Source organism: Balaenoptera physalus (genome assembly GCF_965194825.1).
Source record: "Balaenoptera physalus genome assembly, chromosome: 1".
NCBI lineage: Eukaryota > Metazoa > Chordata > Mammalia > Artiodactyla > Balaenopteridae > Balaenoptera > Balaenoptera physalus.
The window spans coordinates 23,141,572-23,169,053 of record NC_138882.1 but is presented as its reverse complement, the minus strand read 5'-3'; the positions used below and the strand labels follow the sequence as shown (position 1 = coordinate 23,169,053).

At 39.3% G+C, this 27,482-nt stretch overlaps 1 protein-coding gene across 8 annotated transcripts in view; it reads left to right on the top strand.

The window, feature by feature from the left end:
- The window catches only part of NVL (nuclear VCP like), a 106,172-nt gene extending 81,245 nt beyond the window's left edge, over nt 1-24,927 (top strand). For 6 of the 8 annotated variants that reach the window (XM_082426373.1, XM_082426371.1, XM_082426374.1 and 3 more), the window contains 4 exons: nt 4,174-4,250; nt 6,944-7,032; nt 9,966-10,036; nt 22,254-24,927. In XM_082426373.1, coding sequence (XP_082282499.1) covers nt 4,174-4,250; nt 6,944-7,032; nt 9,966-10,036; nt 22,254-22,298 — 282 coding nt within the window. In that variant the 3' untranslated portion in view covers nt 22,299-24,927. Of the gene's footprint in view, nt 1-4,173; nt 4,251-6,943; nt 7,033-9,965; nt 10,037-21,534; nt 21,563-22,253 lie in introns of all 8 variants that reach the window. The other 2 variants (XM_082426370.1, XM_082426375.1) reach the window with 2 other exon arrangements.
- Nucleotides 24,928-27,482: the final 2,555 nt, after the last annotated feature.

Genomic DNA, 27,482 nt, shown 5'->3' with positions numbered 1-27,482 from the left:
TTAGTATAAAAAGTTCTAAATATTTAATATATATAAATATTTTAATAAATGATTCTCTAAACTATTTATATACTTGGTTTTATAAGCTTTGTAATATGCCATTTAAAATTTTCTCATTGCTCCCACTTGACAATGCATAGAATTCACCTGCCATTTTACTTCTTACTGCAGGTCACATTCTTACTGCCACATTTCAGTTAAGAATAATTAGATTTTAATTATACAGAGATTCCTCAGCCCTTATTTCTACTAATTGGAAAGTAATGTTGGGGCTTCCCTGGTGGCGCAGTGGTTGAGAATCTGCCTGCTAATGCAGGGGACACGGGTTTGAGCCCTGGTCTGGGAGGATCCCACATGCCGCGGAGCAACTAGGCCCGCGAGCCACAACTACTGAGCCTGCGCGTCTGGAGCCTGCGCTCTGCAACAAGAGAGGCCGCGATAGTGAGAGGCCCGCGCACCGCAATGAAGAGTGGCCCCCGCTTGCCACAACTAGAGAACGCCCTAGCACAGAAACGAAGACCCAACATAGCCATCAATCAATCAATAAATCTTTTAAAAAAAAAAAAGAAAGTGATGTTGCTATTGAAACTTTTGGAAGTATCCTATGTAGGCCACACACCCCAAAAAAAGGCAGTTTGTTACTTTCTTTCAATTGATAGTATTTTGGGGGTTTATTTTTCTAAAAAATTAATCTCCTAAGAATTAGAAAATTTCTGAGAATCTAAATTTCTAAGAATTATTTTTCTAAAATATTACTTTTAGATAAGCATTTGTTTATTGTGTTCCTTTATATATTGAGCTTTCTCAAAAGATTTAACTTAAAGAGTGCCCTAAATATGGCAAGTTGGCAATTGCTCCCTGTATGCAGTTGTGAGAAAAATTTCTCCTCTGGGTTCTCATAAAGAAGACACTCAGTTGTGATAGACGTTTTTACCAATATCCCTATCATAAACACAATAATAAGCCTTTCAGGACTGAAGCTGGTGGTTCTCCTAATGTAAGCTGCGGACATAACTAAAAGCCAGTTCATTAAAAACAACTTCATGAAAGGTCAAAGAAATGCACTTTGAGGATGTGTGAGCCTTTATGAAAGTCCGGCTTGACCCAAGAATAGAATTTAGATATTGAGAAGTATAAAAGAATTATCATCAGGCCATCCTCCATGAATCAGTTTCTTATGATTGAGCTTTTGCTTAAAACAGGACAGTAGGGACTTCCTTGGTAGCACAGTGGTTAAGAATCCACCTGCCGGTGCAGGGGCACGGGTTCAATCCCTGGTCCGGCAAGATCCCACATGCCGCAGAGCAACTAAGCCTTTGTGCCACAACTACTGAGCCTGCGCTCTAGAGCCCACAAGCCACACTACTGAGCCCACATGCCACAACTACTGAAGCCCACACGCTCTAGGGCCCGAGAGTTGCAACTACTGAGCCCGAGTGCTTCAACTACTGAAGCCCGCATGCATAGAGCTTGTGCTCAGCAACAAGAGAAGCCCCCTCTTGCCACAACTAGAGAAAGCCCGCACGCAGCAACGAAGACCCAACACAGCCAAAAATAAATTAAAAAAAAAAAAAAAAACAGGACAGTAGATAGTTTGAGGTAAAATTCTCTAGTAGCACAGGGAACATCCATGTGCTGGGTGACCGTCAAGGTAGGGTTGATAGTTTCTTCCTTCCTTCCTTCCTTCCTTCCCTCCTTCTTTCCTTTCTCATTGCGTTGGCTTCTCTTGTTGTGGAGCACGGGCTCTAGGCGCGTGAGCTTCAGTACTTGTGGCGCATGGGCTCAGTAGTTGTGGCTCATGGGCTCTAGAGCACAGGCTCAGTAGTTGTTGCACACGGGCTTAGTTGCCCCATGCATGTGACATCTTCCCAGGCCAGGGCTCGAACCTGTGTCCCCTGCATTGGCAGGCGGATTCTTAACCACTGTGCCACCAGAGAAGCCCTAATAGTTTCTTAAGAACATTAAAGAATCTCAAAAGGGCTCATGCCTAATGAGGTAGCCTCTTGCCCCACCCCCTACCTCCTGCTACTGGTAGATTGAGGGACTCAACAGGGCAGTGTCCTCAGGCTTTCCCACTTCCGACATAGCTTGGAAAGTCCAAACATTTCTATTCTCCATCATGATAAATCCTTATTACCTGTTCATCATCACTATTTAAACAAGACTTCCCCTTCCCCTCCCAAATAAATTATCTCTGCTTATCTGGAGATAAGATACTGGGTTTTGGGGGGAATTCCCTGGTGGTCCAGTGGTTAGGACTCAGTGCTGTGAAGCCGGGTTCAATCCCTGGTCAGGGAACTAAGATCCCACAAGATGCATGGCCAAAAATAAAAATTTTTTTAAATTAAAAAAAAAGATGCTGGGTTTTTTTAATTACGAAAATACGCAATAAAGATTTGGGGCCTTACCAAATGTCCATTCAGTTGCAGATTTGAACTTCAGAACTCAAGTTTTTAAATTCCTGGTTCAGTGTTATTTCCACTTTTAGAGCTTTTTATTAAAGTATAATGCACGTACAGAAAAGTAGACATATCATTAAATGTCCAACTTCATGCGTTTTTATAAACAAAACCTTCAAGAAAGAATATTAGCAGTTAATTTCATGGAGACAGAAAGTAGAATGGTGGCTGCCAGGGGCTGGCAGGGGGCGGGGAGTAGGGGAGGGGAGGGTGGTCCCTTAACACAAAGTTCCATTTTGGGAAGGTGGCTGGTTATGTTTTAGAGATTGATGGTTGCACAGTAACGTGAATGTAATTAATGCCACTAAACTATACATTTTTAAAAGGTTAAAATGATAAATTTTGTTACGTAAATTTTACCACAGTAAAAGAGAGAACATTACCAGAGCCACAGAAGCTGGCCTCCTGCTTCCTTCAGGCACTGCCCACCTCTATCCGCACAAGGTTAACTGAGGAGATTGAAGGAAACTTACGGATCACGCAGTCTGACCGTCCAGTTTTACACACAGCCAGAGGGAGAAAAGAAAAAAGCACAAAGATTGTTTCCTGAGGTCACACAGAGAGTTTATTTTCCCATGTTTATTTCGCAGGTCAAAGTGGATTGAATGGGAAACATAACTGTTTCTTGAACCTGTGTTAGATGAACATTTGCATTTTATCAAATAATAGCAGCTAGCAGATGTACAGTTGATTAAATTCTTAAACATGCCCAGCTGGGAGGACATGAGAGGACACCCTCTGAGCATGGACCAGAAGCAGGTGATAGCTCAAGGTGCTGGGTCGTCTGACCCTCTGCTTGGAGCACCTGCCGAGCTAATATTTACACTTGAGGCTTAATGACATATGTTTATTTACTTTTTTCCTGTGTGTTTCTTCTTAAACTGTTTATTTCCATGTAGTATTTGCTACCAAAGAAAGACAATATGCAATGTAGATTTAAGTTATGAATCAGAATAAATCAGAATAATAAAGCAAATACTCACAAACCTACCATCTTAACAATGTCCTGTACTTTAAGTCACTAAGAACTGTTTTGTTTGCCTCTGCAGTTTAAGTCACTAAAAATGTTATTAAATATGTACTATATGCATGCAAGGTACTGTGTTAAGTGGTGTTGGAATTCTAAGGCTGTTCTGATACTTGTCCTTTCTAGCATCTCTTAGTATGAGCTGAAGGGGAATTGGCACCAAAGTCAGGGTTGAGATTTAGATAAAGGGTTAGGAAAGAACACATTGAGCACAGAGGGCTTTTGGCTTTTTTATGTAGAGCAGTTTGCTGATTGTTCTCTCTTGGCCACGTTCAATGTTATTTCTCCCTTCCTAGCCAGCCTCACACCAAAACTAAGCACATATGCACATCAAAACTAATCACTGCTTATGTACTTGCCATATCAGGGAAAGGAAGTGTGATTCTTCACCTTTGGAAAGATTGAGGGTGGTGGGTTTTGTTCTTGGTGTTTTGTTTTTGCTATAGTACTTACAGATTCTTCAGACTTCACCAGCATAAATTGTTTGCCTTCAGCTTTCCCAAGTTTGGGATCTACTTCTTAACCTCATTTCTCAAAATTGAAATTTGTAAAAATCTGTAACACTAGTCTGGGAGTCAATTATATTCATTTAGTCAAGCAGCCATTACTCTTTATTTAGAACCTATTATGTGGGAAAATACAGATCTTTAAAGCCTCAATGAAAGTGGATTTTTCTCTCTTACTCAGAATGGCACCAAACCCCCACTGGATGCAGATGTAAATTTGGAAGCAGTTGCTGGTGACCTTCGCTGTGATTGCTATACGTGAGTATCTCCATCTCCAATCAGTTAACTCTCTGAGGCTCAGTTTTCTCATGTGCAAAATGAGGGAGAATGATGTTGGGAGGATTAAATTAGGAATCCTGTAAAGCACCCAGCGTCTGGCTTTTCCTCCTTCTTCCTTCTTAGAGAAGGTACTACCCATTTCGAGGCTCTGAGGAGTTCCCAGGAGTAAGGGGAATCCTCTCATATGTTCACTCTTGGTACTCAGCTACCCTGACCACCATCACTGCCTTTCACAAATTGTCTCTGTCGTTCCAGAATATTAAAGCAGACATTTCATTACCAGCTGCCAAATTATCGAGGTGCTTCAGCATTTAAAAGAAAATAATCTACAAGTTTTTCAAGCCTCAGAATGTATTTTTCACAGCACACCTGTTAATATTCACACAGCCTGTAGTAAAAGCAGGAGGTCAAATATTTCTGCCTTCAGCTTTCATATGTGTGTGGTGGTTGTTGTTTTTGTTGTTTCCTACATGTGTTTTTAAGTAAATTTGTTAACTCTCCTAATTTTGGTTCACAGGGAGGAAAATGAAATTCACATTGGACTAACAGGGGACATCTCTCCCTCTGGCTTATTTAAAAAACCCTGTTGATTGTCCACAATATACTAGGGTGTTCATGATATTCCTCTAGGTCAAGGGCAAATAATGTGCTTTCTGAAGCTAAGTCAGTCAAGGAAAGCAGTGTTTTAATCTTTGAGGTCTTCAGGAGTCTATTATTCAGCAGTGTAAATTTATATCCAAGGATCATAGCCACTGGTACTGATATAGGCACTCGGTTCTTTCCAGTTCTGGTTGAAGAATTTCACATAACCGTCTCTCTTTTTTTAAAAAAAAAATAATAAATTTATTTATTTATTTATTCATTCATTTTTGGCTGTGTTGGGTCTTCGTTGCTGCGCGCGGGCTTTCTCTAGTTGTGGCGAGCAGGGGCTGCTCTTCCTTGCGGTGCGCGGGCTTCTCATTGCGGTGGCTTCTCTTGTTGCGGAGCACGGGCTGTAGGCACGCGGGCTCAGTAATTGTGGCGCACGGGCTCAGTAGTTGTGGTGCACGGGCTGTAGAGCGCAGGCTCAGTAGTTGTGGCGCACGGACTTAGTTGCTCCGCGGCATGTGGGATCTTCCTGGACCAGGGCTCGGACCCGTGTCCCCTGCATTGGCAGGCAGATTCTTAACCACTGTGCCACCAGGGAAGCCCACATAACCGTCTCTTATTAAGATGATTGCACTTGAAACCATGCTGGTCATTTTTAGGGCATGTGGCCGGGATCCAAAGTTTAATGTCCAGTTTTTTCATATATGAACATCTAGGGATCTGAGTCTTGATCTTTGTTCTGCCACCTCAACCCCAACGCGCCTGAGAGATTTGCCGCACTCTGGTCAGGACTCTTGGCTCACTTAAGAAAGCAGTGACTGTCTCAGTGAAAGGGAAATGGTCCCCCAGGCCGTGATGGTGAGGGGCGTATGTAAAAGCCCTACCTTACCTTTAAGGAGAATGTCTCTCTTCCCCTCATTGGGAATCAAATGCATGCCAGTCTATAATTAATGAACTTACTGCTAAAGAAAGTAAGACTTAAGTGAGCAGTTTACATGTTTGAGTGCTAAAATCTGAAAAGATTTTCGGTTGGTAGCAGAGGCAGTTTTGATGGCAGAACTTACCCTGGGCCAAATCTTCTGGATTATACCATGTAAGGAGTCAGTTAATGTGGCTTAGGGTTAAAGTTGAATGTTGTATGTTTTGAGTTTTAATGCCATTGTCTTCACGGTTTGAAAGGCAGTATAATACTACAGTCTTCAGCTACTTGTTACATTATTGGTTAATGTGTGTGATTATTAAATAATGTTACAAACCTAACACATAACCAACAGAAAGATTGGATTCAGTTAATAATTTAAACTCTGTGGGTCTTTAATTTTATTAGTTATGTGGATTGTCACATTATATGTTAAATGTTTGTCTAGAAACGAGGTTTTTAATCCCCCAATTCAAAATCTTTCTCAAAGCATCTGTAAGAATCCTGTTAAAGATGTAATGTATTGAAACACCAGTCAGCCCCAATGTCTTTCATTGAACTCAAGAGCCATGCTGACTCAGCATATTACACAGAACCATTAAATGAAGGCTTGTTAGTTCTTGTCATATTTTAAGTAATTTGTGATGTATCCATTCAGGTTGAGCTTGAATCAAGTGCATCAAAGACTTTTTAGCCTTTGTATTTTCCTTTTTTGAACTGGGGTCATAAATGATTTTTTATATAAGCTTAGTTTAGACATTAGGTAATATACTAATGGTGTATACTGGTAATGGGCCAGTTAGCACTTTAGCATGGGCCTTGTGAATGAAAATTTTACAATAAATAATGTATAAGTTGCTTTCTACTGACTGGTTGTTTTAGACGTTTTATATTATCATTAGTATCTATAGTGATTAGCATGGGAATATTTATGATTCATTGCATTGTTTCCTTCATAATTTCCTTTCTTCTGAAAGTTAGAAATATTTTAGGTGAAAACTAAAAGCTCTTTCCTACTGACCATGATCAGTTTATCCCACCTTTATTGGTTAGTGTCTTTCCTGATTGTTTAATATGTGACTTAAAAAGAAATTGCTGTCAGTATTTTTTCTGGGCTCTTGCAGTGTCTAAGAATAAATGAATAAGAACGGTTCTTTTATTACAGGGGTGCAGATCTCTCTGCTTTGGTACGGGAGGCTTCTATCTGTGCCTTGAGGCAGGAAATGGCAAGACAGAAGAGTGGAAGTGAAAAAGGTACAATTCTCTACAGAATCTCTCAGTCCTAGTTAATTATGACTCTGGATACCTAAAATCACTGTTAACCTGGAAAATGTCCATTTCCTAGCATCTATCATCTGTGATATTAAAACTGACATTTTTCTGATGAGACCTTTAGCAGCTGTTCTGGAATATTACATAACCTCTGTGGCTGACAACTACAATAATAGCAAAGTTATTTGGTGCCTAATAAAATGTTTTCTGTCTTTCCTTATCATCATATACAAACGTTTAGAGTTAGGCAAGTAGGTCCATTTACTGTCTTCATCATGAGTTTGGTCTATTTATCAATGCTGGAAAACTTTCTCATTCTTTTTCTAAGGTGATACCTACTTTCCTGTTAAAATGTAGCCTAAATTGAAGAGCTTAGAAAACACACAAACAAGAAGTAAAAATTGAAATAACTTTCCATATACTTACATTTTCCTTTGGGGCCATGTCAACAGCTTTGCATTGTTCTTCGCATTTGACAGTGTCTTTGATTGTATTATTTGGGTTACAGAACAATTCATTTGTGACCTGCAGGCCAACCATGCCAAGTACAGAAATAACCTCTACTTTGCTTGGTTCCTGGGACAGTTGTTTGATCAGTTGCAGTGAGTGGCCGTCTTCCTTACAGTACTGTCGAATACCTTCTTCAAAAGACCTGCCTTGTCCTCAAAACCTGTACTTTCATCTGAAGTTCAAGTCTAGGTTGATCTCCTTTTATTCAGTAGATTTCCCAGAAGATGTCTTTCTTTATTCATATTTATTTGTTTTATTCTTTTCCCTTTTTTCTTTGGCTACCAGGAATCTTGGAGCTAACTTTTCTTTGCAGTTGCAGCAGCATATGCTTAGCTTAGATTTGTCAACACACGTATCTTGATTGTGAAGTCCCTCATTTTTTTGGTTGTTTAATTTAAGATTCAGTTATCTGAACTTATTTTATTGTAAGCTATTTTAAGTTCGTTTTGGAAGTGGGTGGGATATAATTAGCAAAATTAGTATGTCTTATAAGAAATCATTATGTGGTAGTATGCCACCTGAGAGCTGAATCTGATGACTATCTTTGGATTTGTCACTAAAAATTAGCAGGCCTCTGTATATGTATTGGCTGCTACTAATAATTCTGATTGGGGACTTCCCTGGTGGTCCAGTGGTTAAGACTCCATGCTCCCAATGCATGGGGCCCAGGTTTGATCCCTGGTCAGGGAACTAGATTCCGCATGCCGCAACTAAAGATCCCGCATGCCACAACGAAGATCCCACACATGGCAACGAAGATCCTGCATGCCACAACTGAAACCTGGCACAGCCAAATAAATAAATAAATGTGTTTTTTTTTTAATAATAATAATTCTGATTGGATGTTACTTTATAAACGTGTAACAAATTCTGACATCCCTGCTTTGCTACAGTTTGCATTTGCAGCTGCCTGTCCTTCAGGGACTTTTCATTGATATCTTAACAGAACCTGAAATCAGTAATGGCATTCAAATTCCATTTGACTTGTTCAGCAACACATTGTATTTTACTTTTAGGTAAATACACTACCTTAATATCTGTATAAAATTTACTATTTTAAGTATAAATTGTCATCACTTAAGTTGTCATACTAAAATTGTAAACCAAGCCTTATTTAACATTTAGTTATTAAATTTCTCTTACTATGTGATGGCATAACCTTATAAGAAATTAAAACACCCTTCTATTCCAGTGTTGTGATATGACCTATATATATTATGTATTATGATATAATTCCATAACATCTAATTACGTGTATGCCCTCTTGAATACTATGGAATTCTACTTTCCATTCTTAGTTAAATTTATTTGAATTATCCTGAAAGAGAACAGTTCTGGTTCTTCTTCATGAACATTGCCATTTAGTTAAAGTAAACAGTACAAAGATAACAAAGGGTTATCTGTTTATAAGTGATAGTTTTCTTTGGGTGGTACTGCATTAAAATCTGAGGAGCAGAAGGTAGGGAAAATGGGGAGATACTGGTCAAAGGTTACAAACTTCCTGCTACAAGATGAATAAGTTCTGGGGATCCAGTGTACTAATTAGCAATACTATGTTATATACAGTTAACCCTTGAACAACATGGGTTTGAACTGTGCAGATCCACTTACACGTGGATTCTTTTCAGTAAATATGTAGTATAACACTACACAATCCACACTCAGTTGAATCCGCAGATAATGGAACCGCAGATTCGGAGGGCCAACTTTAACATTATATGCAGATTTTTGACTGAGGGTCACCACTCCTAACCCTGGCATTGTTCAAGGGTCAGCTGTACTTGAAAGTTGTTCAGAAAGTAGATCTTAAAAATTATCACCACAAAAATAAAAAAACTATCCTGAAGGGATAGAGGTGTTAACTAACCCTACTGTGATAACTATTTTGCAATATATTCACCCATAATATCATCACGTTGTACTCCTTAAACTTAAATGTGTTATATGCCAACAATATCTCAATAAAGCTGGGGAGAAAAACAAAGTAACAAAACACATGAACTGTTTTCTTTAAAGGATAAGAATCTTTCTCTAATTAAGTCTAGACAAAGTACTTTTTGGTATAATTTGTTCCACAATAAACTGTTTTGATTGCTGGGGAAAAAAAGATTACAAATAAAAAGATTACACTTTTTAATATAGGATATTATAAACATTACACGTTTATGTAAAATTAAATGTGGTCAGGTATATGTAAATTAAATTAAAATTAAAAAGTGTCTAAAAACTCTTGAGCAGAATATATCTGGCTTGAATATTGTTCTGAAAAAGAGTAGAACCAGTGTCATCATTGATTTCCTCAGTGTTCCCCTTGAATGCTTAGAAGTCTCTCAAGAGAAATTAAGTTGTAAATCACAATTAGCATACTGTACCCAGATATGTATATTTATGCATTTGCTCCACAGGTGAACTCAAGGTTAGTCAGAAGCACTTTGAAGAAGCTTTCAAGAAAGTAAAGTCATCTGTATCAAAAGAGGTAAGCAATGCTCTTAAAGGTATAAGAAAAAAGCGACTAGAATTGAGAGTAGTAGGTATGTGAACTCATGAAAACAAGCAAAATAGTTGCCTCTGTGAGAGTGTTCTTGAGAGACTGTAATGTTGAATGTTTTTAGAGACTAAACACAAAGAGAAAATGACCTCTTCTGTCTGTTTCCACAAGCTCAGAATTTTTAATCAGTCTCATTCAAGTATTATTGGACCTGCTTCACCCTTTTAAACAAATAATTTCTTATCTTCTTCAACCTAAGCTGCCCAGACTACGCACTATGGACTTACCCGTAGTTTTAGGAGACTAAAAATACCTTCACCATAAGGTCAGAGAAGGGTTAAAAATCATTGTGACTTGTTCTTACAAAAAATACCAGATTTTCCCATATTTATTTCTTACTGTGTTGAGGTATTCTGTTTGTAATAAGTTAAATGTTTGCTATTAAGTGAAGTTAGGTTACTATGACACTTACAAAGAGAGCAACAAAATATCCAACCCTGAGAAATGCATAAATTGAAAACTGTTGTGATAAGTTTTGTTCACTTGGATATCTTGTGTTTCTGAACTCCTAGAATGTGCCTTAGCCACGAGATCCTGTTTATTGACTATACTAAAAATTCCTTTAAATCGTTTGCCATTTATTACCCCAGGCTCAGTGTTTATGATTACTCATTGAAAACACTTAAGTCCAAGTTCAAACACTTACTGGGTTGGCCAAAAAAGTTCGTTCAGGTTTTTCCATAACATCTTACAGAAAAACCCGAACGAACTTTTTTGGCCAACCCAATATATGCGATGGGTTGCTTTGTTCCAGTGCCTCCGGTCTTGGTGTAAATGCTCTAAGTTAGTTGACCATCTTATCACTTTTAACTAAAATAATCAATTAAGGGGTTTGGGCTGGTGGTGGTATCTTTTAGGCCGATGACTTACTTCTTTTTCTGCTAGAGTAAAGTCAAGTCTGCTGAACTTGGACTGGGTCTTCTACCATATTTGGAGAAATGAAAGTCTGCTTTGACCTCTCAGGCATTTTTGTATACTAGAGGAAATGTTTTTATTTTATTGAATATCTTTGAATAAGATAATCTTATTAATTAAAATCAGAAACAGTTTTACAGTTAATCTTACTGGAAGTTTTCATTCTGATCAACAAGAGAGTACTGATATAAGTGTCCTCCCAAAGATTTAGTCATTAAAGAAAATCTTTTTTAATTGAGATTGTTTCTTATCTACAGCCAAGTTTTGAGGCTTTTCAAGAATTAGGACATACTGACATAGCTCCACATTTGGCACTCTCATCCTGTAACCTTACTTTTTTTAATTGAAATTTAATTTACCTGTGTAATGCACAAATACAGTTCTGTAAGTTTTGGCAAATGTAACCAGCACTACAATCAATATAGAGAACATTTTAATCACTTCAGAAAGTCCCTTGTGTTCTTTTGTAGTTGTCAGTCCCTTTCTAAATGCTGCTCTAGGTAACCCCTCATCTGACTTCTGTCATCATGCTCTAACTTTGCCTGTTTTAGAACTTTATGTAAATGCAGTCATACATGCAGTCATACAATATATACTCATTTGTCTCGCTTCTTTTGCTCAGTGTATTGTTTTAGAGACTCATCCACTTTGCTCTGTTTTTCACTAGCTTGATCCATCCTCTTGCTGAGTAGTTTCCCATTATATGAATATACCACAATTTGCTTATCCTTTCCCCTCCCTGTTGGTGGACACTTCAGTTGTTTCCAGTTTTTGGCTTTTATGGATAATGGTGCTCTGAATGTGTGTGTGGGTTTTTTTTGGGGGGGGGGGGGGGGAACATGTGTTTTTATTTCTTTTGAGTAAATAACCAAGAGAGGGGACTTCCTTGGTGGTCCAGTGGCTAAGACCATGCTCCCAATGCAGGGGTCCCCAGTTCGATCCCTGGTCAGGGAACTAGATCCCACATGCTGCAACTAAGAGTTCACATGCCACAACTAAAAAATCCCACGTGCCGCAACTAAGACCCGATGCAGCCAAATAAATAAATAAATACAAATTAAAGAAAAATATAACCAGGAGAGGAATTGGTGGGTCTTATGGTGAATTTATGTTTAACTTTATAGAGAACTGCCAACCTTCTTTCCAAAGTGGCTGTAATACCGTTTTGTATTTTATGAGAGTTCTAGTTGGCTCACAGTCTCACCAACACTTGAATATTTTCAGTCTTTTAATTTTAGCCATTCTACTGGATGTGGAATAGTATCCTTTTGTGGTCTAAATGTGTGTTTCCCTAATGACTAAAATGTTGAGCATTTTTTCATATGCTTATTGGTCATTTGGATATCTTATTTTGTGTCCTCATCTTTTGCTCTTAAAAAATTGAGTTGTTTCCTTATTATTAAGTTGTACAAATTCTTAGTCTATCTTAGATAGAAGCCTTTTATCAGATATGCATATTGAGGGTATTTTCTCCTAACCTGTTGTTGACTTTTTTATTTTCTAAAGGCATCTTTTGAAGAGCAGAAGTTTTTGATTTAGATGAAGTTCAATTTATCTTTTTTCTTTTTTTTATAATTTGTGTGCTTCTGTCATAAGAAATCTTGACTATTCTAAGTTTGCAAAAATGTTCTCCTTTGCTTTTTTTCTAGTAGTTTAATAGTTTCTGCTTTATAACAAAGTGAATCAGCTATACATATACATATATCCCCATATCTCCTCCCTCTTGCGTCTCCCTCCCACCCTTCTTATCCCACCCCTCTAGGTGGTCACAGCATCAATTGGTTTTTATATATTGACCTGGGATAGCTCGTCATTTGTCACTCTTTTACTTTCTTTACCTCTAAAAAGATCACTTCAGTTTTCTAGAAACTTGTTTGTATTTGCTTGCTGTAATTTTGAAAAGCTTCTATGTTTAATGTTCAAGTAATTTTATTACAGATGGCTACAAAAATGTCATGCAAAGTTTGAAAATTGTTTGGCCTGTCCTTAAATTTGGCCACATTTTTATCCTTGCAGCTATAATAATTAAAGATTAAATCTTTATTTTACCACCTTTGCTTACTCTTTGCAGGTAAATTTGAAACCAGTGTTTCGTTATGTTTATTGGGGGCTCAGTCCTTTCTGGTTCTCATTCTAGTCACAGTTCAGAGCTGTACCAAAGAACTTCTTCCTTCCTTAAATTTTGTTTTTTTAATTTAAGTATAGTTGATTTACAATGTTGTGTTAGTTTCTGGTGTTCAGCAAAGTGATTCAGATATATATATGTATGTATATATATTCTTTTTCATTTTCTTTTCCATTATGGTTTATTATAAGATACTAAATATAGTTCCCTGTGCTACACAGTAGGACCTTGTTGTTTATTTTATATATAGTAGTTTGTATCTGCAATCCCAAACTCCTAATTTATCTTTCCCCCTTATAGCCCCTTTGGTAGCCGTAAGTTTGTTTTCTATGTCTGTGAGTCTGTTTCTGTTTTGTAAATAAGTTCATTTGTATAATATTTTAGATTCTATATATAAGAAATATATGGTATTTGTCTTTGTCTGACTTAACTTCACTTAGTACGATAATCTCTAGGTGTATCCATGTTGCTGCAAATGGCATTATTTCATTCTTTTTTATGGCTGAGTAGTGTTCCATTATATATATATACTACATCTTCTTTATCCATTCATCTGTTGATGGACATTTAGGTTGCATCCATGTCTTGATTGTTGTAAATAGTGCTGCTGTGAACATTGGGGTATATATATCTTTTCGAACTAGAGTTTTTTTCTGAATATATGCCCAGGGGTGGGATTGCTGGATTATATGGCAACTCTATTTTTAGAAGAACTTCTTCCTTCTGATTTAGGAGAATTCATTTGAAATTAGAGGAGTTGTATGGTCAAATAAAATCCATTTCAAAAATCAGGCCAAAAGAAAAACATATCAAACCAAAAGAAAGGTGTGGCATTTGTTGAGATGTTTTTCTGAACGTAAGGTTGAGCAGCTCATTTATCAGTCACCTCTTTCTACTTTTAATATTAGGGCTCTTTTAGTTGTAAATGACAGAAACCCAACTCAAACTAATGTAAGTGGGAAAAAAGAGGAACTCATTGGTCCACATAACAAGGAAGTTGAGGGTACTGCTGGCTTCAGGCATGCTAGATCCAGAAACCTCATTGCTTCATCTCATGGGGGGAGATGGCTGCCTGCAGGCCCAGACATACAGGGGGTTTATTAACCCCCATAGCAAGAGAATTCCCTGATAGCTCTGGCAGGAGAGTTTCAGGGAGCCTGTGATTAGTCCAACTCAGGTTAGAGCCCATGACAAAACCAATCACTATGACTCACTAGGAAATTAGATACTCTGGCCAGGCAGATTCTAAAGGGCATAGTTTTGTAAAGGTCATGACTTCAAGCCCTAGAATGAAAAGCTGTAGATAAGACACTGGCATCAAGTTAATTGACTTGTTAGCGGCAGGGTTGGGATTTTTGAGTCTTTTCACACTAAAAGAGAATCACTAGATTTTGTTAAATGTAAAAGGAACACTTACTACATTTTAACATTTCAGATGTACTTACAGAGATAGTAGTTGCTTGGAAGTGAGTTAACATTAAATAAATGATCAGGAGATGTCAAAAAAGGAAAAAGAAAACTGAAAGAAGAAGGGTGTGCACATTCTGTCCCAAAGTCCACAGAGCTGGTCTTTACAGTTCTGAAATATTCATCATGCTCTCCTGCCAAGTAAATCATTCCTACTAGCTGGTGCCTTCTCTTTCCTTGAAGCAGTTGGCTCCCTGGTGCCACATGGTTGTTAATTTGAGGTTGGACAACAACGGCATGTGAAGTGGATTCCGTGTCCAGCGATTGGCTGACATGATAGTAGGGTGTAGTTTAGAGGCCAAATGCAGAAACGTGTCACCTGACCCAGTAAATCCTTGGTAACCAGTTGAGGGTGGAAAGTGAACACATGAGCAAATATTCCTTCTCTGAGTCTCTACCTGTATTCCTCGTTCATTCCCACTTCATTGGTACCAAACTTTTAGGCTCCATCTGAAGATACCTGCCCTGTCCTAGTTTCTAGTGAGAGGCCATGTCCTATTGTGGTCCTAAGAAGACTTAATAGACTGGTAATTTGTTATGACAGGTATCCCAACAAAGAAGATTGAACTCTTTTTGCCAGTTGCTTCTCAGTCACTGTTAATTCTCTCCCCTCAATGAAGTCAGGTTCTCTTGTCCAACATATGTCACTTCATAGACCTATGAAGCATAACTTATTTTGCTGGTTTGGTTTTTTCAGTAATAACTGCTCACCAGAGACCTGAGGCTAGGTTAACTATTAATAAATGTTGAGACCTTGAGATTACTTTCCCAGCTATTATCTCAAATTATAGCCTTTTCACTCTGCTTACTATGGCATTGTTCAGATGTCAGGAAGGAAACCTCACTCAAACATAAATTATAATAATTTTTTTCCTCCTCTATTAAAGCCACACCATAGAAACTCTCCTGTTTTATTAACCCGTTGTTTTAGTGTTTTTCACACCCACTGGCCAGAACACATTGATTCTCTTCTTCACACTCAGGATTATATGGTTCATCCATTTGCTTGATAAAGTCTGTCGCATTGACATTTATGAGAGAAAAACTTCCCAAGTATAGTCCCTCTTGCCTCTAGCTGTGTATTGAGTTGCCTAAGATCCCATCCATCCGTAAACATCACATACCTACTGTACATATGCCAGCCTCTGTGCTAGACTCACAAGCTATATTTAAAATCACATAAGACGTGGATTAGGAACCATTTTGAGCAATTAAGAGTTGTATGGTAAGCGCTACCATAGATGTATGCATAGAATACATATTAACATGGTCACTCAATTCTGTTAATGTTAGAAAATTGTTTGCAAGCAGCTTTTGCTTCGAAGGTATCAACTACAGTATGACAAAGGCCATGTGACTGATTTTATTAAAAAGGTGGACCTATAATTCCACACACGGTAGAATTTTTTTTATCCTCTTAGGAACATCCCTTGGAAGGCTACATGTATGTCCTAGTGATGCTATTTGATTCTAATATATTCTCTTTAATATTTTTGGTGATCATAAATCTTTAAGTATTTGATCTCTGGAAACTACACTAGTGAATAAGAAGGTATAACTTCTCTTTTGGAGGAGGCATGGTATGAATTTTGAATAAATGATAAATGAGACAGATGACCAAGCTGATTATTACTTTGTTTGATCTTTTAAAAAAATAAGGCACAACATTAAGGTAAAGAGACTACTTTCCTTGTTTGGCATATTAACTGGCCCTTATGAAATTATTACTTATGAAACTAACAGTGGTTGCTTGTGGGGAGAGAAACTGAGTAACTGGAGGACAGAGGTGTGAAAGTTGACCTTTCATCCTGTTTGAATTTTGAACCACGTAAATGTATTACCTATCTTTAAAAATTAAATACTTAAAAAATAATAATTTAAAAGATCTGTAAGACCAAAATAGTAATAATAGTTATCTCTGGAAATTAAGGATTAATTTTTTTTTTTTGCTGATCTGTATTTTCTTTATATTTCTACAAAAATATTGTTTTATAACTTAAAATGTTATTTTATTATTAAAAAAGGAATTGCTTTAATCTGGCTATAAGCAAAGCATGCTTAAAATGTCTTTACTATACATATATTATTTAGCAGTGATGTGGAAATACAGAGGCCCTTTTATCCTATTTCAGAGTTAATTCAGCATTTCACTCATACCTGTTTTCTGTTCACCTTTGACACGGTTTGAGAGGTACTTGAGGGGAGTCGGTCCAGTGGTTAGGACTTGGTGCTTTCACTGCCGAGGGCCTGGGTTCGATCGCTGGTCAGGGAACTAAGATCCTGGAAGCCATGTGGTGCAGCCAAAAAAAAAAGAGAGAGAGAGAGTGGTGCTTGAAAAATCACTGAAATAAGTATATAGACATTATTTTTTTTAATTCATCTTCCAAACCAGAGGTAACCTTCCTGCAGTCCAGAAAAGGTTTTCCTTCTTGAATGGTATATTTGCCCTTTCTCTGTTTCAGTGTTCTGATCTGTTAGAGAGAGATAACATCTGTTCTGCCTTTGTCATGGGATTATCGTTAGAATAAAATATAATGGTGGTAAACTCATTTTTTAAAAAGTCAAAAGCATAATACATGTAAAAGAATATATTATTGTTAATTTCCGTGAATTTAGCTTGCAATTTCTGTAAATGTTTTTAAACTCTCCACTCCTCCATACCTTCCCTCAAGTCTTACTTGCATCATGCTAGAAGAGAGAACACTGTGTCAGAATTGTGGGCTGTTCCCTTGGCAGTACAAGACAATCTTGTTGATTTGACTTTCCCCAGTCTAGTAGGCAAAGAAGAAACCATCAGAGCTATGGCCGCTTGGTATTATTCAAAATTATTTCAATGGCTCTGCTCTTGGTCTTTTTATTTTAATTTTCCTTGTTTTGTTTTTGAAACCAGACAGAGGCAACCTAAAGTTTATATTGAAAAATAAGCAAACTGAAGAGCCAGGAAAACTCCAAAAAGATCAGGCTGGGGGTGGGGCCTAAAAAACCACTAATGTGTTTTCAAAAGCCTCAGTAATTAAAACACTGAAGTAGTGACACATGAATCAACAGACACATGGAGCAGGATATAAAGTTCAGGAACGGATCCTAATATAATACATAATTTATATAAAGAGATGTAATGTATAATGTTCCTCACACCAGTACCAGTAAGGAGACAATTCAGTGATTAATATTGGGACAATGGGGAAGCCGTCTCTAAAAATTAAAGTTGAACTCATACTTTGTACCAGGATAAATTCCAAATAAATCAACGATTTAAATGTAAAAACTAAAACCATCAGAATATTAGAAGAAAACAGGGAGATTTTTCTATAACCTCAAGTAGGAGTTCCTTTTTTTCTCTCAACATAAAACCCAGCCACCATAAGTGAAAAGGTGGAAGAATCTGATACGTAAAAATAAAAACTTCTTAGTTAAAAAAAATGTTTTCAGAGGACAAATGATCAGATGGAAAAATATTTGCAGCTCATATCACAAAGGGCTAATCTCCTGCACACATAGAAGATGACTAGAAATTGATAAGATTTTTAAAAAATGGGCAAAGAATATGAACAGGCCCTTCACAGAAAAGGAAATGAGCTTGTTAAACATATGGAAAAATTCTCCATTTACTGGTAGTAAAAGAAAAGCAACTAGGATACCACTTTTTACCTGTCATTTGGCAAAAATCTCAAAACTTGATCACACCCTGTTGTCCAGGATATGTGGAAACAGTTGCTTATAGCTGGTGAGGTGTTGGCTCAGTATGGCCCTTTTGCATGGCCCGAATTATAATCACAACAGAGCTTGATCCAGCAGCTCCTTTCCTCAGAAATATAGTTACTCGTTGGAGTATTGTGTGTAGTAATAGCTGAAGTTTGACTCTAAATGATGTAATAAATTATGATGTAACCACTATAAAAAGACTGAAGAATATCTCCTAAATATATTGTTAAATATGTTTATATTAAAGAGTACAAATCATGTGGATGAAATGCCACTGTTTATATAAAAAAGTGGAAAAAGGAAAAAATAATGACTATTCTTGTTTGCTTGCATATGCAGGAGGATGCATTGATGCGGGGCAGGGTAGGAAAGAGACATTCTTCACTTTATAACTGTTTCTATATTTTTGAATCTTATGAACATTTTACTTATTCAAAAGAATAATTTAACAAAAGCAGATGTTTTCTTTAAGATTTTAAAGGGTCGGAAAAACAAAAACATACTGCAAACATTTCTTGGGGTTAAGTGTACAGGAATGGAATTGCCTTCCAACACTTAAAATGTTAGTGTGACCACAGAGAGTGGCGATCACTTTGTAGTATACACAAATATTGTATTATATTGTATATCTGCAACTAATATAATGTTATATACCAGTTTTACCTCAGTTAAAAAAAAAAATGTTCGTTAGAATTCGACAGTGAAGCCACCTGGTCCTGGACTTTTGTTTTGGGGAGGTTTTTGATTATAGCCTTCTTACTAGTAATCAGAAAAAAGAATAAATGGTGGAGAGTCCACAGCTAGATTGTCTTGCATCCCAGTGACTGCTCTGCTTTGTTCGAGCCATCCTCACTGCTGCCTGATGCCTTGAGTACAGATGTCAGTGTCTGGATTCTGTACTTGAGGTTTGCCAAAAAGTGACTGCTACCGCTGCTTCAAGTATTTCGCTATATAGAATATAATTTGGTTTTTTTTTTTTTTAAGGAATTCCTTTATTTTTATTTTTTATTTATTTATTTTTGGCTGTGTTGGGTCTTCGTTTCTGTGCAAGGGCTTTCTCTAGTTGTGGCAAGCGGGGGCCACTCTTCATCGTGGTGCGCGGGCCTCTCACTATCGCGGCCTCTCTTGTTGCGGAGCACACGCTCCAGACGCGCAGGCTCAGTAGTTGTGGCTCACGGGCCCAGTTGCTCCGCAGCATGTGGGATCTTCCCAGACCAGGGCTCGAACCCGTGTCCCCTGCATTGGCAGGCAGATTCTCAACCACTGCGCCACCAGGGAAGCCCAGTTTCGTTTTAATAAGTTTTTTTTTTTTTTTAACAGTTCTAGGCTTTCAGAAAAATTGAGCAGAAAATACAGAGATCCCAAATATTGCTGTGCACGCGGCACACATACCCCAATTCCCCTACTATCTGCGTCCTATACCAGGAGTTTTACATTTGTTGAACCTATGTTGACACATCTTTATCACCCAAAGCCCATAGTTTACATTGGGATTCATTCTTTGTGTTGTACATTCTACTGCAGCGGTCCCCAACCTTTTTGGCTCCAGGGACTGGTTTCGTGGAAGACAGTTTTTCCACGGACTGGGGTTGGCGTGGCGGGGGGTGGGTATGGTTTTGGGATGATTCACGTGCATTACATTTATTGTGCACTTTATTTCTATTATTATTATATTGTAATGTATAATGAAATAATTATACAACTCACCATAATGCTGACAGGAGGCGGAGCTCAGGCAGTAATGCGAGCGATGGGGAGTGGCTGCAAACACAGATGAAGCTTCACTCGCTCACCTGCCGCTCACCTCCTGCTGTGCGGCCCAGTTCCTAACAGGCCACAGACCAGTACCAGGGGTTGGGGACCCCTGTTCTGTGGGATTTGACAAATATGTAATGACATAAATCTACCACCATAGTGTCTTACAGTATAGTTTCACTGCTCTGTGCTCAACACACCCTCCCCCAACCCCTGATATTTTTACTGTCTCTATAGCTTTGCCTTTTCCAGGATGTCATACAGTTGGAATCATACATTAGTGTTTTCAGGTTGACTTCTTTCACGGTGATACGCATTTAAGGTTCCTCTCTGTCCTTCATGGCTTGACAGTCCACTTCTTTCTAGCACTAAATATTCCATTGTCTGGATGTGCCAGAATTTATCCATTCACAAACTGAAGGCCATCTTGGTTGCTTTCAGGTTTTGGCAATTATGAATAAAGCTGCTATAAACATTTGTGTGCATGTTTTTGTGTGGACATACATTTTCAACTCAATTGGTTAAATACCATGGAGCATGATTTCTGGATTTTCTAGTAAGAGCATGTTTAGTTTTGTAAGAAATTGCCAAACTGTCTTCCAGAATGGCTGTACCATTTTACATTCCCACCAGCAATAGATGAGAAATCTTGTTGCTCCAAAGCCTCACCAAAAAAAAAAAAAAAAAAAAGTTAGTGTGACCACAGTGAGAATCCGCTACACATCTACCAGAATGACTAAAATTTAAGAGACTGACAACAGGACTTCCCTGTTGGTGCAGTAGTTAAAAATCCTCCTGCCAATGCAGGGGGCATGGGTTCGAGCCCTGGTCCGGGAAGATCCCACATGCCGCGGAGCAGCTAAGCCCGTGTGCCACAACTACGGCAGCCCACATGCCTAGAGCCCGTGCTCCGCAACAAGAGAAGCCACCGCAATGAGAAGCCCGCGCACCGCAACAAAGAGTAGCCCCCGCTCACCGCAACTAGAGAAAGCCCGTGCGCAGCAACGAAGACCCAACACAGCCAAAAATATATACATAAATAAATAAAAGACTGACAGCACCAAATGGTGGCAGGGATGTGAAGCAACTAGAACTCTCATACATTGTTACTGAAAATGTAAGATGATACCACCAATTGGAAAATGCTCTGGCAGTTTCTTACAAATGTTAATGTAGTATAAGAAGCCTCTGCTTCTGCCTCCCATTCTCATCTGGACCCAGTACAGTTTAGAATTTTGCTTTCTTCATTAAATAGATATAGACATAAGAATCTTCTAATCTGATTTTTACAGCAAACTTTAGTCAACAATTATAAGAGTCATGGGCATTCCCTGTAAAAAGGAGTGTGTATGGAATTTAAATCAGGGAGGTAAGGCCACCTCTCTTTCTTTGCTCCAGTTGCTATAACAAAGTACCACCAACTGGGTGGCTTAAACAACAGAAATTTATTTTCTCACAGATCTGGAAATTAGAAGTCCAAGATCAAGGTATTGGCAGGGTTGGTTTCTTCTGGGCCCTGTTTGGAGATGATGGTCTTCTCCCTGTGTCTTTACATGGTCTTCCCTCTGTGCGTGTCTGTGTCTTAATCATCTCTTCTTTTTTTTTTTTTTTAATTAATTAATTTATTTATTTATTTTTGGCTGTGTTGGGTCTTCGTTGCTGCGTGTGGCCTTTCTCTGGTTGTGGCGAGTGGGGGCTATTCTTCGTTGCCGCACGCGACTTCTCATTGCGGTGGCTTCTCTTGTTGCGGAGCACGGGCTCTAGGCGCGCAGCCTTCAGTAGTTGTGGCATGCAGGCTCATAGTTGTGGCTCGTGGGCTCTAGAGCACAGGCTCAGTAGTTGTGGCGCACGGGCTTAGCTGGTCCGCAGCATGTGGTATCTTCCTGGACCAGGGCTCGAACCCATGTCCCCTGCATTGGCAGGAGGATTCTTAACCACTGCGCCACCAGGGAAGTCCTTAATCATCTCTTCTTATAAGGGCACCAAGTTGTATTGGATGTAGTAGAGCCCACCCTAGTGACTTCATTTTAACTTAATCACCACTTTTAAGACCCTGTCTCCAAATCCAGTCACAGTCTGAGGTACTGGGGGTGAGGACTTCAACATCTGAATTTTGGGAAACACAGGTAAACCCATGTCAAACAGTGACCAGCTCTATATTCTGTCCTCTCCTCTCAGGATCAAGCGATGTATGAAGCTCTGCAGTGGTCCCTCAGCCGGTGACTTCAGCAGCAGGCCTTCAAGGAGTCCAGTGCATCGAGCTGCCAGAGATACCCACGTGCTCTGAGCTATTATCCACTTTCAACCTGACACAGATGTGGTCTCACATAAGCATTTTATCCTCAGATTAATGAGGCCAAGTCAGAGCTAAAGATTCTTCCCATCTGGCCAACCTTGTACGGAAACACCCTATACCTCCTGTTTAAGAAAAAGAAAAAAAATTTTAACTGTCAAAATAAAATAACAGATACTTTTTAAATAGAATGTTTATTTTGAAACAACCTTGACTGTACCACAGGAAAGTTGCAGTCACAATAGAAAGAACTCCCCCGCCCCCCAAACCGTCTGAGAGTATTTGCCATCCTGATGCCCCATCACCCCTAAATACTTTAATGTACACTTCCTACACACCAGGATATTTCCCTACATAACCAGCCATCAACATCAGGACATCAGCTGTGATACTTTGCTGCCATGTAATCCTCAGGCTCCATTCAGGTTTCTCCAGTTGTCCCAATAATGTCCTTTATAACAAAGGGATCTAGTTTAGAATTAGCTATTGCAACCGGTTGCCGTTTCTCTTTAGTTTCCTTAAAGTCTGGAACAGCTCCTGTCTTGACTTTTGACACTTTTGAAGGTTACAGCCCAGTTACTTTGTAAAATGCCCTCAATCTGGATTTGTCTGATGTTTCCTCGTGATTAGACACAGGTTGTGCATCTTTGGCAGGAATATCATGAGGCGATGCTCTTCTCACTGCATCGTGTCAGGTGATGTGCAATTTCGATTTGCCCCAATACTGGTGATGGTCACTTTGGTCACTTAATTAAGGTGGTTCTGCCAAGCTTCTTACACTGTGAAGTTACTCTTTTCCTTTGTAATTCATACGTGTGTTGTGTGGAGGTACTTGGAAACTATGTAAATATCCCATTCCTCGTCAAACTCAGGTATTACTATTTCTGCAGTGTGTTATCCGTTACTCTCATTATATGATGTTCAGATTGTCCCAGATTCAGCCAGTTGGGAGCCCCTTCACACTGTCCTCTGTGCGCCTTTCACAAGTCTCTAGCTGATACTTTCGGGAGGGTTTAATTTGTGTCGTGTTTCATCTCATTCCTTGTTTACAGTGCTGCTCACGGTGTATTCTTAGGTTGTATAGATGGCTTTGGTTACCTACTTTTTTTCCTTCCAAAATTTCTCCTCCACCTCAGTCTATAAAAATGTTTATGCTACTTTTAAGAATGTAATTGATAAGATGGAGAAAATATTAATAGATCAAAGCAAGTCAGGTAAGTAAGACACAGTCCTTTTTTTCAAGGAGTTCACAGATGGATACAGACATCTAAACAGAATATCACAATGCCCAAGGAAGGGGCATAGAAAGGAGGGTGCTGTAGGACTCCAGAGGAAGGAAGACCGAAAGAAAAAGCAAATCAGGATCATGTCCTAGGCATAGATGATTAGGAATGAAAGTTAAATTAGAAGTGTGGGCCAGAAGGTCTTAAACAGTTATTAAATTTGAGTAGTAGATTTGATTGTGCTTGATATCAGCCAAATCAAAAGAGAAACACGGGGAGTTCCTTGGTGGCCTCGTGGTTAGGATTCCGGGCTTTCAGTGCCGTGGCTCGGGTTCAGTCCCTGGTTAGGGAACTGAGATCCCGCAAGCCACATGGTCAAAAAAGAGAGACACAGTCTGGTATATCATATATGTAGGTTATGAGGGAAAGCAAAGATTTTCTTGACGATTGAATTTTCTTGACAGTTTCTAGACAATTAGGTCTACGTACCGAACTTTCTGGTAGTTTAGCTTAGCCTAAACATAAAATGTCGACCGCATCAGAGATCAAATAGGCTGCATGTCCATCAGCTTTGCAAATCAGCTGCTATGTAGGTTGGACAGCAGGCAGTTATTGGGCAGAAAGCTAACCAGCTAATGTCACAGTGGATAGTGCCAGCCCTTCTCCATAAGGAAGGAAAGGTAACGTGTTCTAAGTACCATCCGTGTGCTAGACACTGTCATATGTTCTCCTTAATCCTCCCAACTCTTATTCCCCACACAATGGGGATCGGATGGCATCCCCATTAAAAAGAATAAGGTTCAGAGCTTGTTCAAAATCACCTGTGTATATACATGCGTAAGAAGAGTCTGAATTCTGGTCTACAGCTGTCCAGCTTTTCTTTCTCTTGTGAACAACGTCCAGTCCTGTGTTGAGAAACATCTGGAGTTGTATCCTCTGTTCTAGCATCCTGAAAGATGAGGCAATTTCATTAAGTACTTTGTGCTGAGCACTGATAACATAATGGTGAACAAACTCAGAACTTACTGCCTAATTTGGCCTAGTTTGTTGCCTAGTTTCTGCCTAATTTGTTAGCAAAAATAGCTGATTGTCCCATAATAGCCATTCGTCCCTTCTTCCTTTTAGTAGGAGAGTGATTAAGTTCTGGCTAGTGTAATATGAACTCAGGTGATGAGTGCAGCTTCTGGTCACATCCTTAAAAAGAAGCAGCAGCTTGGAGACTTGGCAGTCCGGTGGTTAGGACTCCGCACTTCCATTGCAGGGGGCATGGGTTCAATCCCTGGTCGCAGAACTAAGATACCGCGTGCTGCCCAGTGAGGGCCACGGCCCCCCGCCCCCCCCCCCAAAAAAAGAAGCAGCTTGGAATGCGAACCCTTCGTTAACTGGGGGCAGCCTGCCTTGAACTCATGCATCTTAGCCCATAGGCAGACTCTGGGAATGTCCTCAGAAACCACAACTGGTTTAAAAAAGAGGAAAACTCTGCTTGCTCTCCTAATTCCACTTTTCCTTTTCCAGGGCTAGAATGTGATGAAGTGATGATGAACCAGCTTTGACCGTGTAAATGGAGACATTCTGGCGGGTGACAGAGCAATAAGACATAAAAAACCAAGGTCCCTGGGCACTTGTGGAGCAGTTTTCTCACTGCTCAGACACAGTTGGCCTGGACTTTTATGTGTGACCTTTATCGTGCTTAAGCAATTATATTTTGATCTCTGTTAAAGCAGCCAAATTAATGTCCTAATTAATACAGTGAAACAAGTCAAGAGGCAGTTGCAAAACAGCCTGAGAATGACTGTGAAGGGATAAGAATAGATGCCATTCATTAGGAGGAGCACAGAGGAAGGGCAGTGGGGTCCAGGAGAAGTTCTCCAGAGAAAATGATGTCTCAGCTGAGTCCTGAAGGCCGAGAGGGAAATGCAGGAAGGGAATACATGAGCTAACTGACAATAGAGACCTGCAGATGGGAGAGGGGCTGGTGTCTGAGCAACTAAGGACAGGTGTGCTCTCACATTCAGCCACAGGATATTGCTGAAAACACATCAAAGCTGTGTTTACAGGAGGAACTTATTTCCAAAAGCTAAAATAGTTAGAAAGCACCTAGTTACCTGTTAGGCACAATCTTTAGTCATTGTTAATATCTCTCACTGTTGAAGTTCTCACTGCCTGAACTCAGGAACTGAATGGATTTGCATACATTTTTGCACTGCTCACATCCCAAAGCTGAGAGGCCAGATAGATTTGGGATAAAATGGAATCCCACATCATTCAGAGGCTACCCTTAACTCCATTGCTTTAGGTCCATGAGACCTATGCTTATCACTGATATCAGCATTTTTAATTTTTACAAAATAAGGACAAACAAAAATATTCAGTTAAATGTGCAGGCATTATAGTTGTCTGACTTGGGGTGTCCTGCTAAGTTTCATGAGGAAGGGATCCTGTCAGTCTTGTCTCCTTAGCATCCAGCCCAGTGCCTGCATTGCAGGAAGCATTTAATAAATGTGAAATGAATTACCTTTCTTAGACAACAAGACTGTCAAAATTAGACTGCTGGCTGTGCCCAGCCCCTCCCTCCACGTGAGAACTAAAAATGTTGATTCATTGGGTAATAGAAATCTCACTTTGTCATATGAGAAAAGATAAAGGGGCATGTGAATAGCCTATAACCCAGCAGTTCCACTCTGACATATGTATCCAACAGAAGTGCATACACCAAAATAGCAAAATTCATAATTGACCAAAAATGGAAACAACCTAAATATCCATCAACAGTAGAATGGATAAACATGGTGTTTTCATGCACCATGAAAAATACATGTAGAATACTACACAGCAATGATGAACTATATGCAACAACACGGGTGATTCTCACAGATATTGAGAGGAAGAAGCCAGTCTTGAAATCATCTTGTGCGATTCTACTTATTAATGTATAAAATTCAAAAAGGCAACTGATCGATACCATTAGAAGTCAGGTTGATGGTTACTATTGCAGGGCAGTGCCTGGAAGGAGCACCAAGTGGGGCGGCCTCTGGGATGCTGGCCATGCCCTCCTTGATCTGGTGGTGGCTTCATGCATGTGTTTTCTTACTGATAATTCATTGCACCGTTTGCTTATCACAGCTCTTTTCTGTAAGTATGTTCACTTCAGTTAAAAAGTTTTTTTAGGGCTTCCCTGGTGGCACAGTGGTTAAGAACCTGCCTGCCAATGCAGGGGACACGGGTTCGAGCCCTGGTCTGGGAAGATCCCACATGCCACGGAGCAGCTAAGCCCGTGAGCCACAACTACTGAGCCCACGCGCCGTAACTGCTGAAGCCCACGTGCCTAGAGCCCGTGCTGCGCAACAAGAGAAGCCACCGCAACAAGAAGCCTGCACACCGCAACCAAGAGTAGCCCCCGCTCGCTGCAACTAGAGAAAGCCCACGCGCAGCAACAAAGACCCAACGTAGCCAAAAATAAATAAGTAAAAATAAATAAATTTATTTTAAAAAAAGGTTTTTAAAAAACTTATGAAAATTTTTTCTGTAATTCATGATTCTTCATCTGATTTTATTTATAATAAACATTTCAAAAATTTAAAACAATAGGAGTATCAATATTGAAAACGTGGGTCACTTAAAAGTAAAGAGGTGCATAGAGCCCAGTATACCTGAGGATAAGCCAGCCACTCTTTTCTCTTTCTTTTTCCCCTAAAACACCAGGCGTTTTGCTCATGCTGTCCTCCCGTCTGGTCAGTGGTGAGAAAATAAGGTTGAAGAGGTGAGTGGGAGCGGAATTTTGTTATTTAAATTAGCCCAACACTAATATCATTCTCTCTTCCTGGGAGAATATGAGCTTCAAAGATGCCTGCAGCCATCGAGGTTGTCTGGACCAATGCTGCCTTCTGGAAC